General features: G+C 48.8%; 1 protein-coding gene across 2 annotated transcripts in view; it reads left to right on the top strand.

The window, feature by feature from the left end:
* Positions 1 to 7201: 7201 nt before the first annotated feature.
* The window catches only part of PGM2L1 (phosphoglucomutase 2 like 1), a 43614-nt gene continuing 36235 nt past the window's right edge, over positions 7202 to 14580 (top strand). Inside the window, exons 1-2 of one of the 2 annotated variants that reach the window (XM_063327908.1) lie at positions 7206 to 7332; positions 7421 to 7630. In XM_063327908.1, the coding sequence (XP_063183978.1) occupies positions 7520 to 7630 (111 nt within the window). In that variant the 5' untranslated portion in view covers positions 7206 to 7332; positions 7421 to 7519. Of the gene's footprint in view, positions 7631 to 14580 lie in introns of both variants that reach the window. The other variant, XM_063327899.1, reaches the window with a different exon arrangement.

Here is a 14580-nt window from a genome sequence, read left to right on the forward strand (position 1 = left end):
ATGTGGGAAACCAAATTGATTATGTGCAGGCATGAAAAACATTTATTCTGCCCCTTTCCATTTTCTCCCTGTCTGAGCCAGCCCCCTCCAGCCCCTCTGCAAGGTCAGATTTGAGTGCTGCTGGCAGTGTGAGATGCATCTCTGCGGTGGCAGAGGGAGCACCGGTTCCTGATGGCTCTTCTCCAGGGGATGCTCAGCACAAAACCCACCTCTGACATCTCCCTCTTCCCTAAAGCAGCTCTGATGTTCGCTGCTGTGGCGTTTTTCACTCACAGCCCTTCATTGAGCAGCGCTCGGCGCAGCTCACGCTCTTGTCTAACCCAGATAAGTCATTTTACAGACTTTTTTTAAAAGTACATGATGGAAAAATGCAGCATTCGGGAGACTTTGGCTTTCTGAGCCTCTGGGCAGAGCACCAGCTCCCTTCCCTGGTGTCTGGTAGCGTGGTGGTCTGCACAGGCTGCCTGCATGCACTCCCAAATTGGCACTGAGAACTGCCAAATTAATTAGCGGAGGAGTCCTCAGCAGGCAGAGTCTGGATTTGGGGGTGACATTGGACCCTCTCTACGCGACATCTTGCACTGACAGGCAAGTCACCGCCCCAGCTCCCTTTGCACCGTGGCTGTTCCAGCAACACAGGTCTGTCTGTGTTCCCTTTTTCTGCTCCTTTCTTTCCCTTTCCTCCCCCATCCTCATCCAGGTGAGGGGAACAGGGACACCTGGGATCAGTCCAGCTGAAGGATGATATGCACATGCTGGTGATAAAGTATAGTAATGTTATCAAAATCTGGTCATAAAACTAACCGTTGGGACTATGTGATCAAGGGCAGTTCAGTTCAGCTTGACTGCCCTATGGCTACCTACAAAACCTGCACCACATGGTAAGAAAAAGCAGCATTTCTTAATAAAGATCAAAGCATCATTTATTTTTACTGACAATCAGGAAATCCCGGACACCTGGGATCTCATGTACTCCCCTTGCAGAAAGTTTTCAGTACAAATTTTCTTAGTTCTACACAATTTACCCCGTACTTTGGGATTAATTGAGGGGATAAATTGGGGTGAGAAGCCCGATCCATACTCCTTTCTTGTTCTCTCACCAGAAGCAATCGGTCCATCACATTTCTTTTCTGCAGAAGGATGCGGCTGGTGGACAACTGCTCAGCAGAGCACGCACGTGGGCTATTAATACCTAGAGGGGAGGATTAAAAATAAACCAGGTCTGTGTTTGGTTTCTGGTTTGTAAAGGACAGGCGTTGATATATGAGGGGATTGGTGACCGAAGCCAGCTTCCCCGGGGTGCTGAGGCCCAAGAGAGTGGGAGGCGCCGAAATTTCCCCCAGCAAAAGAGCAGCCCTGGAAGGAGCCTGTGCCCCTAGCAAAGGAAGAATGTGGAGAGCTGGATCAGTGCCTGCTCCAGAGCAGTGCTGGGGACCGGGATGCTTTCCTGCACCTACACCTGACACACTGACACACTGCACTACCCAGCCTTGGTAAATAGCATTGCCCCTGTGTGCAGTAGTTGATTAAGCCCTAGATTAAATGTTTAGTCACCGGAGCCTATAAAATGGTTTTTATCATAGAATCATAGAATGGTTTGGGTGGGAAGGGATCTTTAAAGGCCATCTAGTCCAACCCCCTGCCATGAGCAGGGATATCTTCAACTAGACCAGGTTGCTCAGAGCCCCGTCCAACCTGGCCTGGAATGTTTCCAGGGATGGGGCATCTCCCACCTCTCTGGGCAACCTGGGACAGTGTTTCACCAACCTCAGCATAAAATATTTCTTCCTAATATCTGCTCTGAATCTCCCCTCTTTCAGTTTAAAGACATTAACCCTTGTCCTATTGCAACAGACCCTGCTAAAAAGTCTGTCCCTCTCTTTCTGATACACCCCCTGTAAGTATTGAAAGGCTGCAATAAGGTCTCCCCGGAGCCTTCTCTTCTCCAGGCTGAACCCCCCCAACTCTCTCAGCCTGTCCTCCCAGCAGAGGGGCTCCAGCCCTCCCAGCATCTCCAGGGCCTCCTCTGGCCCCGCTCCAACAGCTCCGTGTCTCTCCTGTGCTGAGGCCCCAGAGCTGGAGGCAGCACTGCAGGGGGGTCTCCCCCGAGCGGAGCAGAGGGGCAGAATCCCCTCCCTTGACTAGTGTGGGAAAAGGTAATGATGATGGTTCCTCTCTGCTCGCTGGTTCGGGGCTGCTGCCTCGGACATGTGCCCATGGTTAGAAATGGACTTGTGGCGTGGTTTTGGCTCCAAACTGCCTGTTGTGAAAGATCTCACCAGCTGCGTTTACTGTCTGCAGCAGGGCCCATGAACCAGGGAGCCGAGACTGCAGCAACAGCAAGGAGAGCTGCTCCCTGCCCTCCCTTTGGGCCGAGCGCAGAGGTTTTTCCAGCGTCTCCGAGCTGGATGTTACATACTGCTTTTAAAGCGTGGGTATTTAGGGTGTTGTGCTCCTGACGAAGCTGAGAAGTGTGTTGTCAGTGCCAGAGGGTGTAGGATCAGGCCTTTCCAGGGCTGCCATCATGAAGCACCAAGCCAGGGTCAGCTGCAGAATTTGAAAGCCATTTCCTAATCTCAGCGGTCCCTGCTGCATCCTTCCCACATGCCAGCCCGCTCCTTTTCTTCGTGCTCTGCCTGCAGGGTGCCTGCGCTTCTTCAGCACAAAGCACTTGGGCTGCTTTGACCCCAGATAGGATTAAAAATGGCATTCAGGCCCAAAAATGCACCTGCCCCTTCCCGTGCAGCACACTATCAACTGGCAGGGATGTCATTATTGCCTGCATTTAGAATTGTGCTGCCTTTCTGGCAATACACTACTCTGAAAGAGGGAAATGAAAGGATGGGAGTTGCTGTGTTATCGCCAGGTAACCCAAGAGGCACAGGAGAAGAGGGTACATAAATAATAAACAGATACATAAATAATAAAACAAAGATATGCCGCAGGGCGAGGGCATGCACAGTGCCTGCCGAGAGGCTCAGCAGCGAGATGGAAGGGTGCGCTGGGTTCATCCCACACAAACCCAGCTCACTGCAGAAATTGGGGGCAGAAGAACCAACCTGGAATATCATGGGAGCCCCGGGCCGTTTGCAGGCAATCTGGAATGAACTGTGTGCAGTAAAATTGCCATGGAAACACTGTACCAGCTGGTTTCAGACCCCAGGCTCTTCGTCGCAGGGCTGGGCGGAGCTGTGCAATAGACAGAGCTAATCCAGTTTGTTGTGGTTGAGGATTTGGGCTGCGGTACCAGATTGCTGAGGATGCTAACGTGACCGTACAGATGTGTTTTAATTCTGATGTGCGGTGACATCACTGCGTGCTTAGCCCTTCTTCCGCAGAAGAAAAAACCATTAAACACATTGGTAAGAACAAAGTATGTGGATCATTGTTCAGGGGTACGACGCTGAGATGCTGCAAACCCAAACTCTGCTGGGAGGACTGGTGCATTTAACCATGCAAAGGAGAATGGATATGCTCTCTACCCCCCAACATTGCATAACTGCAAATCCCAAACAGGAGCTATGTGTTATTAACGAGTCTCTCTTAACTTCCATGATTTTGTTTACATCAGAAGAAACTTCTGACCCCCCATTTTGGGGGGACAGAGAGTTATCTGCCATTTCACAGTTGCAATTATGCTACATGTGGGAACTCTGGGTTTCATAACAGCGGCACAGAGAGCAGGGCCTTTCCCTGAAAGTGCAAGCAATGCGTGCACGCAGTTATACATATGTATGTGGATGCACACGCTCGTTTTGGCTAGGAACAAGTCATTCCCCCCAGCTGAGCCCTGCCACGGTCCCCGCTGGCTCTGGCAGCTCCCAGCACACGAGCCGGCGGCTGCCAGCAGCCTGTCAGCCCTTCTCCTCCCAGCCTGGCTCATATTCATCGCTGGCAATGTGGCCTCTCCTGTGTCTTTTAGCCCCCAGACTGTTTGCTGCTGCTCAGTTTGGTCTGAGCATGCTGTGCCTCAATTAGGCGAAACGATACGCAAGGGTGAAAATGTAGAGATGTTGGCTTTCCTTCACTCGAATATTAATTTCCTATTTTCTGGCTTTCCTCCATGGCCGTGAGGACTGAAAATTGTGTCGTTAATAATAGATGAAAATAGAGATTTCTCCTGGCAATGTGCATGGCCAGTGAGTGCGGGGAGGCTCTGCAACCACCCCAAAGTGCCCAGGAGAGTCGTGATGTGCTGGGCCGCAAAGCAGCGCAGGCCAGAGTCATGTCGGCTTCTTCACTATTGCTCTCTGCGACAGCATGAAAGCAGATGGCAGTCAGTTTAGCTTTCCTGTAGCAACATAATCAGCTTTAAAAATTCTTCTGGTGGCTGATTAACCCTCAAATACTTTGGATGCAGTTGTCATCTCCCGTGAGGTCAATGTTTTCTCCAGGCAAACATAGCAAATCTCCATAAGCGCGATCTAAGCCATATCACCTATAATCTTTTTATATGATTGCCCTGCTCGGGAGCTGTTTGGGCTGCCTGGCATCTGCTATATGCACTGTGGTGCTTTGGAGGTAGGTAACCAAACTCCTCTCCCAGGGAAATATTTGGAAGCCAGACCGTCACACTCTGACTTTGGATGCATTGGTGAGATCCTGAGAAGTTTCAAACCCTCCACGTTGTGGTTATTCCTGGTAAAGAAATAACACGGAGAGCCTTTTATCTTCTATGAGGGTGTTTTATCTGCTTTTCAGGGAAATAATCATGGAGGTGCATTGACATGTCCTATCTAGTATCCGAAGGGAAAATCCCACCTTAATCATGGCTACGTAGATGAGCACTGATAACGCAGGCTGTGGGCATGGCTGCCACTGTCCCGTGTGAAACCACTCAACGAGGTTCAAGGTTTCATGTACAGAAAGAGTCTGCCTGCTCTGATGGCAAAAAATAACCATTCAGAATAATTTAAAACTTTCATTAAGCACATAGGGAAAAAAAAGGAGGCAAGAATAGAAGCATTTGAAGGATGAAGTTTCATTTTAACAACATCTCTGCCTGCCTTCTCAAATAGCTCCAAAGTTTTTGTAAGAAATGCTCCTGTTTGGCAGGCTTTGGAGATATATTTAACATGACCATTGTCCTTTTTTGGCAGGGGAAACAAAGGTTTTATAGGCTGCAGCTCCTGTTACGCCAGGCTCTAGCCTTCTTTCCTTCAAGACAAAACACAAAGGAGGAGAAAAGAGCAGCAAAGGTATGAAAAGCAGGTGCTGCGTCTCATGCTGATTCTCAGGTGCAAATTCACTGCAGGAGCCACCCTTGTCAGCTGTTCTGAGATCTGGAGAAACATGCCAGCATCTGGCTGTTTTGGACATGGTTTTAATCAGACTGCTGGGCTCAGGATGGCATCAGCGCTGCCACAGATGCCACCTCTTTATGTGGAGAAGTGGGAGAAAGAGAAAAAATAAGAATGGGAGAGGAAACAACATGTGAGGGTGGGTGCATCGGCTTCAGAAGTCCGTGGGGTGAAGCCAGAGCTGGTGGAAAGTGTGGAGCTGTATAGTCCTGCTCTTGGGTTGGGCTGGAAGGGTCACCTCTGGCTTGTGGTCTGGCAAGCCTACCACACAGCAGCTCTGGTTGTAGGGTCTTTCCCTACTGCCTTGCAGGCCCACTCCTTCTCCAAGCATCAGTATCAAAGGATGGATCCCCCAAATCCATCCAGAGATGGAGTATCCCACTCACTGTTTGTGGGATATCTATTATGTCTGATTTCCTCACTCTAATTTTATCAGTGTCCAGACTCCTCTTCTCCTTCTCTACCAGAAAAAACCTTAGGCTAGTCCTTTAGTGATAACAGAAAACTTATTTTAACTTACTTCCTTCTTATCATAATCTTCTGTTGACTTCTATCAGTAATTTACTGTAATAGACCAATTTAACACACCAGAGTCAGACCTCTGCACTGGAGGATTTGTGTCTCAGCCAAAGAAGAGGTCCCTTCAGGACATGGACTTCAGAGCTTTGAAGGGGAGAGATAATAAATTGAGATTTCTAAGCTTTCTTATGATGGATCATTCCCTTCTATATTTAGTTTTCAACACCATCCTTTGCTATGCTGCTTGGGTATCCCAAACTGCTTCCTCACATCTTTGTCACCTCTCCATTGTGCCTTCCTCGCCCTTCAGTCCCTCTTTCCACCTCCTGCAGGAGCCTGTGCTGCTCACAACTCCGGCGTTTTGAACCTCCCTTCATGTCCAGCATCCCCCGGGCAGCAATCCCACCGCCCTCTGCCTGTCTTGGCCCTCTGCCTGTCTTCCCGAAGCCTTGCATCCCTCAGCAGTTCCTGCTGTCACTATGGCAACCTCTGCGAGGACGACCAGCGGGATGAGGACGCTCTGTGGGATGAAGATGCTCTGCGGGATGAAGATGCTCTGCAGGATGCGGTCACCGGACGGCCTTCTGCTCAGAGACAGGCAATTCAATTAGAACTGAAGTGGCCTGGGAAGGGGAGATGGGGGTTGCGATTTGCCTCCTACTGGCAACTTAATTGCTGCTGAAGCCTGTCTGGAAACGCTTCTGAACAACGAGCTGGTCCCCTGGGGTAGCACCCTTTCCATTATCCTTTCAGAGCGAAGAGATGATGTGCTCAGCAGCGTTGAAGTCCACCTCAGAGGCTGAAGGAGGGGACCAGCCAGGGTTTTTTACCTTTTCCTCATATAGATTACCCAAGAGGTAGAGAGTGCCCGTTTAGTGGGACTGCAAGAGATATACCATGCTTGGTTTTTGGTTTTTTTTTTCCATCAAGTAAAAGGAGGAAACCTCCACCCAGCCCTCCCTGCTCAGGTCTCCTGAGGGCCGATTGCTATGTGACACTGAGTGGTGATGGCTGCTCACCCGCGGGGCCGGTACCGCCACCCTGGGGAGCCCGGGCCGGCAGCAAGATGGGGTGAGAGGCCCTGAAGGCAGACACATGGCTACCGGAGACGGTATGCGGCCAGAGAGGCCGAGCACCCCGCAGCTAAACCGGCTGAAGACAGGCAAAACCACTGCACCCTCCGCCCTCTCCGCTCCCCCTCAACCTGAGGTGAATGGGGGCGCGCCGCAAGGGCTGCCGGGAGTTGTAGTTCCCCCGCCCGCCCGCCCACCCCGCCCCTCTGTAGCCCACCGCGGCGGCCGGACTACATTTCCCGTCATGCATCGCGGGGGGGGGGGGGGGGCGCGGCGGCGAGGAGGGATTGGCGGGGCCGCGGTTGTTGTGGTCGGTGCTTGGGCGGGGGCGCGCGCGCGGGGCGGGGCGGGGCTGCTGGCGGGGGCGGGCGCGCGCCCCGACCGTTGCCGGCGGTGAGGCGGCGATCGCCGTTACTCGCCGTTACGGTCGTTGAGCTGAGGTAAATCGCGGTTGCCGCGGTTTCACCCCCGCCTCCCCTTTGAGCCGAGACCACCGGCCCGCCTCCTCTGGCTGTCCCCTTCCCTCAGGCGATGCGCGGTGCCGCGGCCGGTGTCGCGAAGTGAAGCCGCCGCTGTCGTCGTCGTCGTTCCGCCCGCCCCCACCCGCGACCCCCACCGAACGGCGACATGGGCGAGTGCGGAGCCCCCGGGGACGTCAACTCCAACGTGCTCATCGCCCGCAGCACCGGCGACGCGCAGCTCGACAAGGCGGTGTGGCAGTGGCTGAACTGGGACAAGGTGGGTGTGTGGCGGCGGTGGCGGGGGGGGGGTGATGGCGGCGGACACTCCCCCCTCACCGGCTGGGGGCTTCTCCGCCCTCCCGGGGCTGCTGTCATCGCTCCCATGGTGTGTGCCGTCCGCTTCCCACCCTGCCCAGTGACAAGGATGGCGTTTGGTCCCTTCTCCCTCCCTTGGAGCCTCTGTGATCCCTCAGCAAGGCCCTTTCCCCTGAGACTGGGGGTGGCAGGTGCCCTTCGAAAAATATCTATCTAGATCCAGCCAAATCCACAAAGCGTGACGTGATGGAGAAATCCTTAACCTGGGAGAGGGGAAAGGTGAGGCGTGCAGCCATCCAGGGGCTTTACCTGGCGAAGGGATGGCATGATGTCATCTTGCTGGTACATGGAGCCTGGCATCTGCTTCGTGTTGCTGCCGCTTCTTCGTTAAGATGGAAAACGTGTGTCTTGTGAAGTCAGGTTGAAGGAAGGATTGTTGAATGGCTTAAAATGCAGCTAGAGTCGAACGGCATCATTTTGTTTTCCTCAGCTTCCCAAATTTAACACCCTCTGCAGGAAATAAAGAGGCTACAGAGGTCTAAGCTCTGCCACGGTCCTTTCCTTTTCAGCTCCAATAGGGTGTCAACAGGACTGCAGGCTTGGTTAGCTCTGATTAAACCATCCAAAGCAAATTTGGGGCCATAATAATATGAGATTGGAGGTTATTTTGCTGAACTCATTGTTGGAAGGGTTACTTTTCTTTTCAGCTGCTTTGTCCAAATGTCATGGCCTGTGCTTTAAAAAATATTGTGGAGATGGGGGAGGGTAAACTACCAGTGCACCAGTGGTTTAGGTTTCTCTCTGTGGCTTCTTTCTTTTCTTTTTTTTTTTTACTTTAGAGTGATTGTCAATGCGTTTATACTATTTCCTCTTTAGTTTTGTCCTGTCACGATCAAAGCAGGAGGGTTACAAGTAAACTTTACCTGACGCCTCTTAGATGAGCTTTCTGCTGCTTGTAAATACGTTCTCTTCGTTCATTTTTGCAGGAATTAACACTTGCCATCTGCATGTTCTGGGCTCAGAGCTGCTGTTGTGACAATATCTGGGAAGAGTGTCATGGGGGAGGGAAGGAGTGGAAAAGGGAGATAACATTCCTGATAATACACTTGATAACCCAGATTGAACTGTAGTAAATAGGGTTTTTTTTAATATAACTTCTGATTAGTGTATTGAAAGGTGTGTCGTTGTTGTTTTTTTTTCTTTTAAACAGATTACTATATGTTTATCCTAAAAATGGATGAAGTAGGAGAACTTACCCTTTTTAATGTTAAGGTTACTGGGGAAAAATATTTTGATTAAAACCCAGCAATAGTGAAATATTACTGTTTCTATAGCTCCTTCTAAGGCCAAAATGAACCAATAAAATACAAACTGAAGCGTTAGTTTGATTGTACCTGTTTACCCTTGCTTCCCTAGGTGATAATCATGAGGTTTCTTACAAGGCTCTTTGAACTTATTACCGGGAGAGATTTCAAAGAGAGTTCCTGTGAATTTTGAAAATTCAAAATCGCCTGGAGAAGGACTCAGTGCTCCTGCAGGAGAGGGGCTGCAGGGTGGCATGGGTGGCTCTGAGGCACTCACAGTTGCTCTGCAGAGGATGTAAATGAAAGAGGTGACAGTCCTGTGGGACAGGAAGGTGAGGAGAAACCAGCAAGTACAGATGAGGAAGGGCTATTTGTCCAATGTCCTCCTATTTCACCGCAAACCTAGGAAATGAGGTCTCTGTAGGTTTGCTGCTTGTCAACAGCTTTACAAGGAGCTGTCTCTGTCTCACCCCTTCCCCAGCCACAATTTCCTTGGCCATAGGGACTTTTGCTGCCTCTGATCAAGGAAAAATCTATGCGCTACATTCACAGCTGTATTTAGCTGTGGGGAGCTTTCGTCCTCTAGCTTAATTGAAAATTACTTGCTGTAATTAATTCTTAGAGCTGTGCTCTTCATCCTTTTTGATTTGGATGTACGTGCTAACCTCTTCTAAAACTGTTACTGGTTATGGGCTGGGGCGTGGGTGCGTGGAGGAAACCTAACCATATGATCATCTTTTTGCTTTCCTTCTCTCTTACAGCAGCATCTTCATTAATATTTATAGCAGCAGTTCACTAACTAAAACTCCCTCCTTTCCCATTCTCTCTCCTTAATTGCTGTCTGTTTACTTTTGTCTTGGAGGCAGGAGACACCCACCTTTTGTTTGGTCCTCATTGGTAAACTATGTGAACAATTAGTCATTGTTCTATATTTTTCTCCCTTTAATTCCTCTTCATCCACTCTCTAACTTTCCTATTGTACTTCCACATCTGCCTTGAGTCTCCTGAAGGAGTCTGGCTTGTGTAGAAAGCTGTGTCAGAGCAGTTTTCTCCAAGAAAACTGCTTTTCTTTAGAGCAAATGTTGGAATTTTGGACCTTGGTTGTAGTAATGATTTTACGTGCTTGTCTTAAGTGGCTTTATAGAGTGGCAAGAATGTGCTACACACACAGAGTGGCATGAAAATGAGGTGTGCTTGGTACACTAGCTGAGCATTTGTTGTACATTGCAGCGGAAGAGGTTTCACCCTAAGTCTGAGGGTCAGATACCGGCCCAGCAGCTGGTGGGAGAGCACAGTATGATTAAGATCCTGACCTACTTAATGAAAACCATGGCCTAAGGGAAGATTCACAGCTTTGCCTGAAAGTCAATGCCCTCTTGCTTTCCCTCAGTTAGTCCTCCCTCTGTAAAAGTGAAGCCTAAGCTCAAGCTGTTGGCTGCTGGTTTATTGATTAGCCCTGTAGGATTCCTGGCAAGACTCCTGTTCCTGGGCATGCTCTGTGTAGGGTAGCTTTGCCCATCTTCAATAAAGATAAGGAGGAGTGTTTGCACACAGACTGTTCCTGGGCCGTGGTGGTTGTGGTGGAGCATACCTGGGAGAAGGGGATTTTCTGTGCTTATTACAAAGGCACTGTTAGAACGTTGCATGGGGGGAAATACTTGAATTATTTCTGCAGGAGCTGCGTGTGCGGTCCCCTTTCACTATACTCTCATTTTATTTTTACTAATTCATGGACTCATTGTTAGTGCACAAAGGTAGCATGAATAGCTTCCTACTTGCTAACAAGGTGGCTTGGTTGGTTTTAGAGGTTTTTTTTTATTTTAATGACCCTCAGTGTTCTTTCAACTTTTGTGATTTTTAAGATGCCTTTCAGGAGGAAATGGACTTGGTAGTTCGAGACCAATAACCTGCTCTTGTCATTCAACTTGCAATATTTTTTATTAAGACTTCTAAGTGATTTTTTAAGAGTAAAAAGTCTAGGAATTGGCCATAAGTGACAAGAGAAATTCTTCAAAATTACATGTATGTGTTGCAGGCTCTAACATTAAAACATGGAAGATAAAATTGTGAACTATTGAAACAGTTGATTCTGGGTAGACTGGGCCGCAAAACCTGTATTGGAACAACCAACACTACTGAGAGCGCCTAAACAAGTTTGTGAAATGAAGGAAGTGCTGAAATAACACAAGTACTGTGCTTTAGTGCCTGTTCTAAGACATTAAACTATATGAAGTCCATCAGAATAGTCTTGAAACTTGTACTTCATGGGATTACTGTCTGTATTGATAAATTAGCTATATTGCTGTCTGTGTTGTCATGGGGGCAGGAAAGGATATCGCCGTTCTGTGTTTACAATTTTAGATATCAGAAATAAGACGTGAGCATTAAGACTTGCTTTGTATAATTTGGAACTTCCCCATGTTAGGTGCATCTGAGTTCATAAATGTAAGTATTCTATATGATGTAGGATCTTATGTGTTTTTTTAACTGCTGGTCTGCACGTATTTGGGTGGTCTAGTGATTTTAAAATTTTTATTCTGCTTCAGATCATAATGAGAGAATTGCAGAAAGAAGGTAGTCTCACCCTTCCTCATTGCTATACTTCCCCCTCACTACCTGCCTGAGCTGGCACAATATTCATGTAGTTGTTTAGGGAATGGATCCAGGGTGGTGGGGGGAAGGGAGTGGATTTGTTATTGATCAGACTCACTGCAGCTGCATAAATGTTTTTCCTGACACAAGAAAGGGGCCAGCACATTAGTGGGAGCAGTCTGGAAATGTGAGAACTGCCTCTTTCAGCAGCAGTGAGCTATAAAGCATTACTCCAATAAGTTTCAATCCAGTTTATTTAAAAAGACATGCGGAAGTGGCTGTAAAAAAGCAGTTATGTAAGGTTTTTTGTTTCTTGTTTTGTATTGGGCCAATATAAAAGCGGTGGCTTGTCTGCTGGCCTGTGCAGCTGCCTCCTGGGGAGTCCTGCAGCACCCAGCCCTGGTGGCTTCCACCCACCCGGGTTCCTCTGTGCAGCTCTCAGATTTATTCATAGGTACACTGTATATATGTGTATTTATGTATGTGTGCACATCACAGACATATATATAAGGAAACAAGGACAGCAAGGAGCAATCCCAAAAGGTACCAAAAAAGGTAGTACAAACTGGAGGAACCAGCCAATGGGTTCATGAATCAGAAACTTTATTTTGAGGAACTTTATGTACTTAAGGTGGGTGATGGGGCAGTTACTCTGTTCATGGCTGTGGGGTTTCTCTAGCTGCTGGTAGAGCAATGGAGAGGAAGGATGGAAGGTGGTGGAGAGGTTACTTTGTCCGTGGCTGTGGAGAGCTTCTAGCTACTTGTAGGCCAACGATGGGGTATGGAGGTGGTAGAATACAGAGGTGGTAGGTTGTGTGCAGATATCTTTGTCCTTAGCTTTGGGGAGCTTCCAGCTGCCTGTAGGGCCATGATGGAATGTGGAGGTGGTGGGTGGTAGGGTACAGAGATGGTTGGTGGGGCAGTGCTGTCTTTGTCCATGACAGATAAGCTTCTAGCTGCCTGGAAGACCATAATAGGGTGTGGAGATGGAGGGTGGTGCAGAAATTCTTTGGTCATTAGCTGTTTGGAGCTTCCAGCTGCCTATAGGCCCATGATGGTATACGGAGAAGGTGAATGGTGTGGAGATCCTTTGTCCTCGGCTGTGGGAAGCTTCCAGTTGCATGTAGGACCATAGTGGGGTGTGGAGACGGAGGGTGGTGCAGAGATCCCTTTGTCTATGGCTTTGGGGGGCTTCCAGCTGCTGACAGCCCATGGTGGGTTACGAAGAAGGTGAGTGGTACAGAAATACCTTTGTCCTTGGATTTGGCAAGCTTCCAGCTGCTTGTAGGACTGTAATGGGGTGTGGAGATAGAGTGTGGTGGGGTCCAGAGATGGTTGGTGGTGTGGTGCTCCCTTTGTCCATGACTGTGATGAACTTCCAGTAAGCCTGTAAGTCTGTAATGGATTGTAAAGATGGAGGATGGTGCAGAAATCCTTTTGTCCTCAGCTATGGGGAGCTTCCAGCTGCCTGTAGGTCTGTGATACAGTACAGACAGGGGCTGTGTGTGTTTCCTTCCCCGTCATGGTCCTACAGGCGTCTGGAAGCACCCCATAGCCGTAGACAAAGGGATCTCCGCACTACCCTCCATCTCCATGCTCCATTATGGTCCTACAGGCAACTGGAAGCTCCCCACAGCTGAGGACAAAGGGATCTCTGCACCACCCACCATTTTCAAACACCATCCACCCACATTCTCCGAACCCTGTCACGGTCCTACACGCAACTGGAAGCTCCCTGCAGCCAAGGGCAAAGGCAGCATTGCACCACCAAACATCTACGTACTGCATAACCTATCATGAGCCAGATTAAAATAGAATTAAAAGCAGCAGGTCCTATCTACTGCTCAGTTTTAAAGACTTATGCTGCTGAAATTGGTGGGTTTGAAGGCTAAATTCTGGAAGAAAAATGCTTGTCAAGTTGTCTGTGGGTAATATTTCACATGTTAGAGATTAAAGACACATTCAGTGCTAAGCCCTGCATCCACGAGTGCACTGAGGACATCTCAGTGTGAACCTCAGGACTCAAGTCTTTCTCTCCCTGATATGAACCAGAGATTTTGCTAGGACTGTCCTGTGCTACACGCTTCAGTTAGACACTGGAACAAAATACATAAATTAACTTCCATCTCCTTGGTTTACTGCAGCAGTATTACATCCTCTTTAACTGACAGGACCAGAAGCCATCGGCACAAGATGAAACATGGGAGGTATCTTCTAAACACCAGGAAACACATTTTTACTGTGACGGTGACCGATCACTGGTATAGGTAGCTCAGGGAGGTGGTGGAGTCTCCGTCCTTGGAGATATTCAGTAGCTGTCTGGACAGGGTCCTGGGCAACTGATTGATTGTCAGTGTCCCTGCTTGAGCAGAGGTCATTGGAAAAGATGACCTCTGGAGGTCCTGTTCTGTAAAATGAAAATCTGCTTTAACTTGTTCTTATGAACTGTACAAAATCTACCACAAAAACTGAAGTAGTGAAATGAATGCCAACAGAAAGATGTTCTCTTCTTTACTGGATGCAACCTTAGCATGATCCTCAGGAAGAGCAGAGAACCAAGTGAATTCTGTGTGCTGTGAACTATCTCAGATTGTTGAACAACACAGTGATGTGGTCTCCTTTGCCCGTGACTTCTTCCTGTTTTGTATGCTGAGACACAGAATTAAGTTAAAGGACGTTGAGCTGTACTTCTGTTTGCTCCTCTTGCCATTAGTGTTTGGTCTTGTGTTGTCCTTCCTTTCTGAAATGCGACTGTGGGTCCCTCATCAGACAGTTGCTAATTCAGAGCTTTTTACAATACTTCCTCGCAGATACAGATTTCCAGGTTTTCGCACTCCTGAAAAAACAGCACGACGTGCCTGTCCCCCTCTCTTGGAGGGAAGTAGCATATCAGCGGTGCAGTCTCTGTGTGCTTTCTGCAGTACAGTGTGGCTGTAGTCACGCTGTTTGTGGCCTTGTGCCCATCCACCTTGGAGGGTACGAGGCCGCAAACGTACGCTCCAGGGCGGATGGGCGC

The sequence above is a fragment of the Chroicocephalus ridibundus genome, chromosome 1 (genome assembly GCF_963924245.1).
Source record: "Chroicocephalus ridibundus chromosome 1, bChrRid1.1, whole genome shotgun sequence".
NCBI lineage: Eukaryota > Metazoa > Chordata > Aves > Charadriiformes > Laridae > Chroicocephalus > Chroicocephalus ridibundus.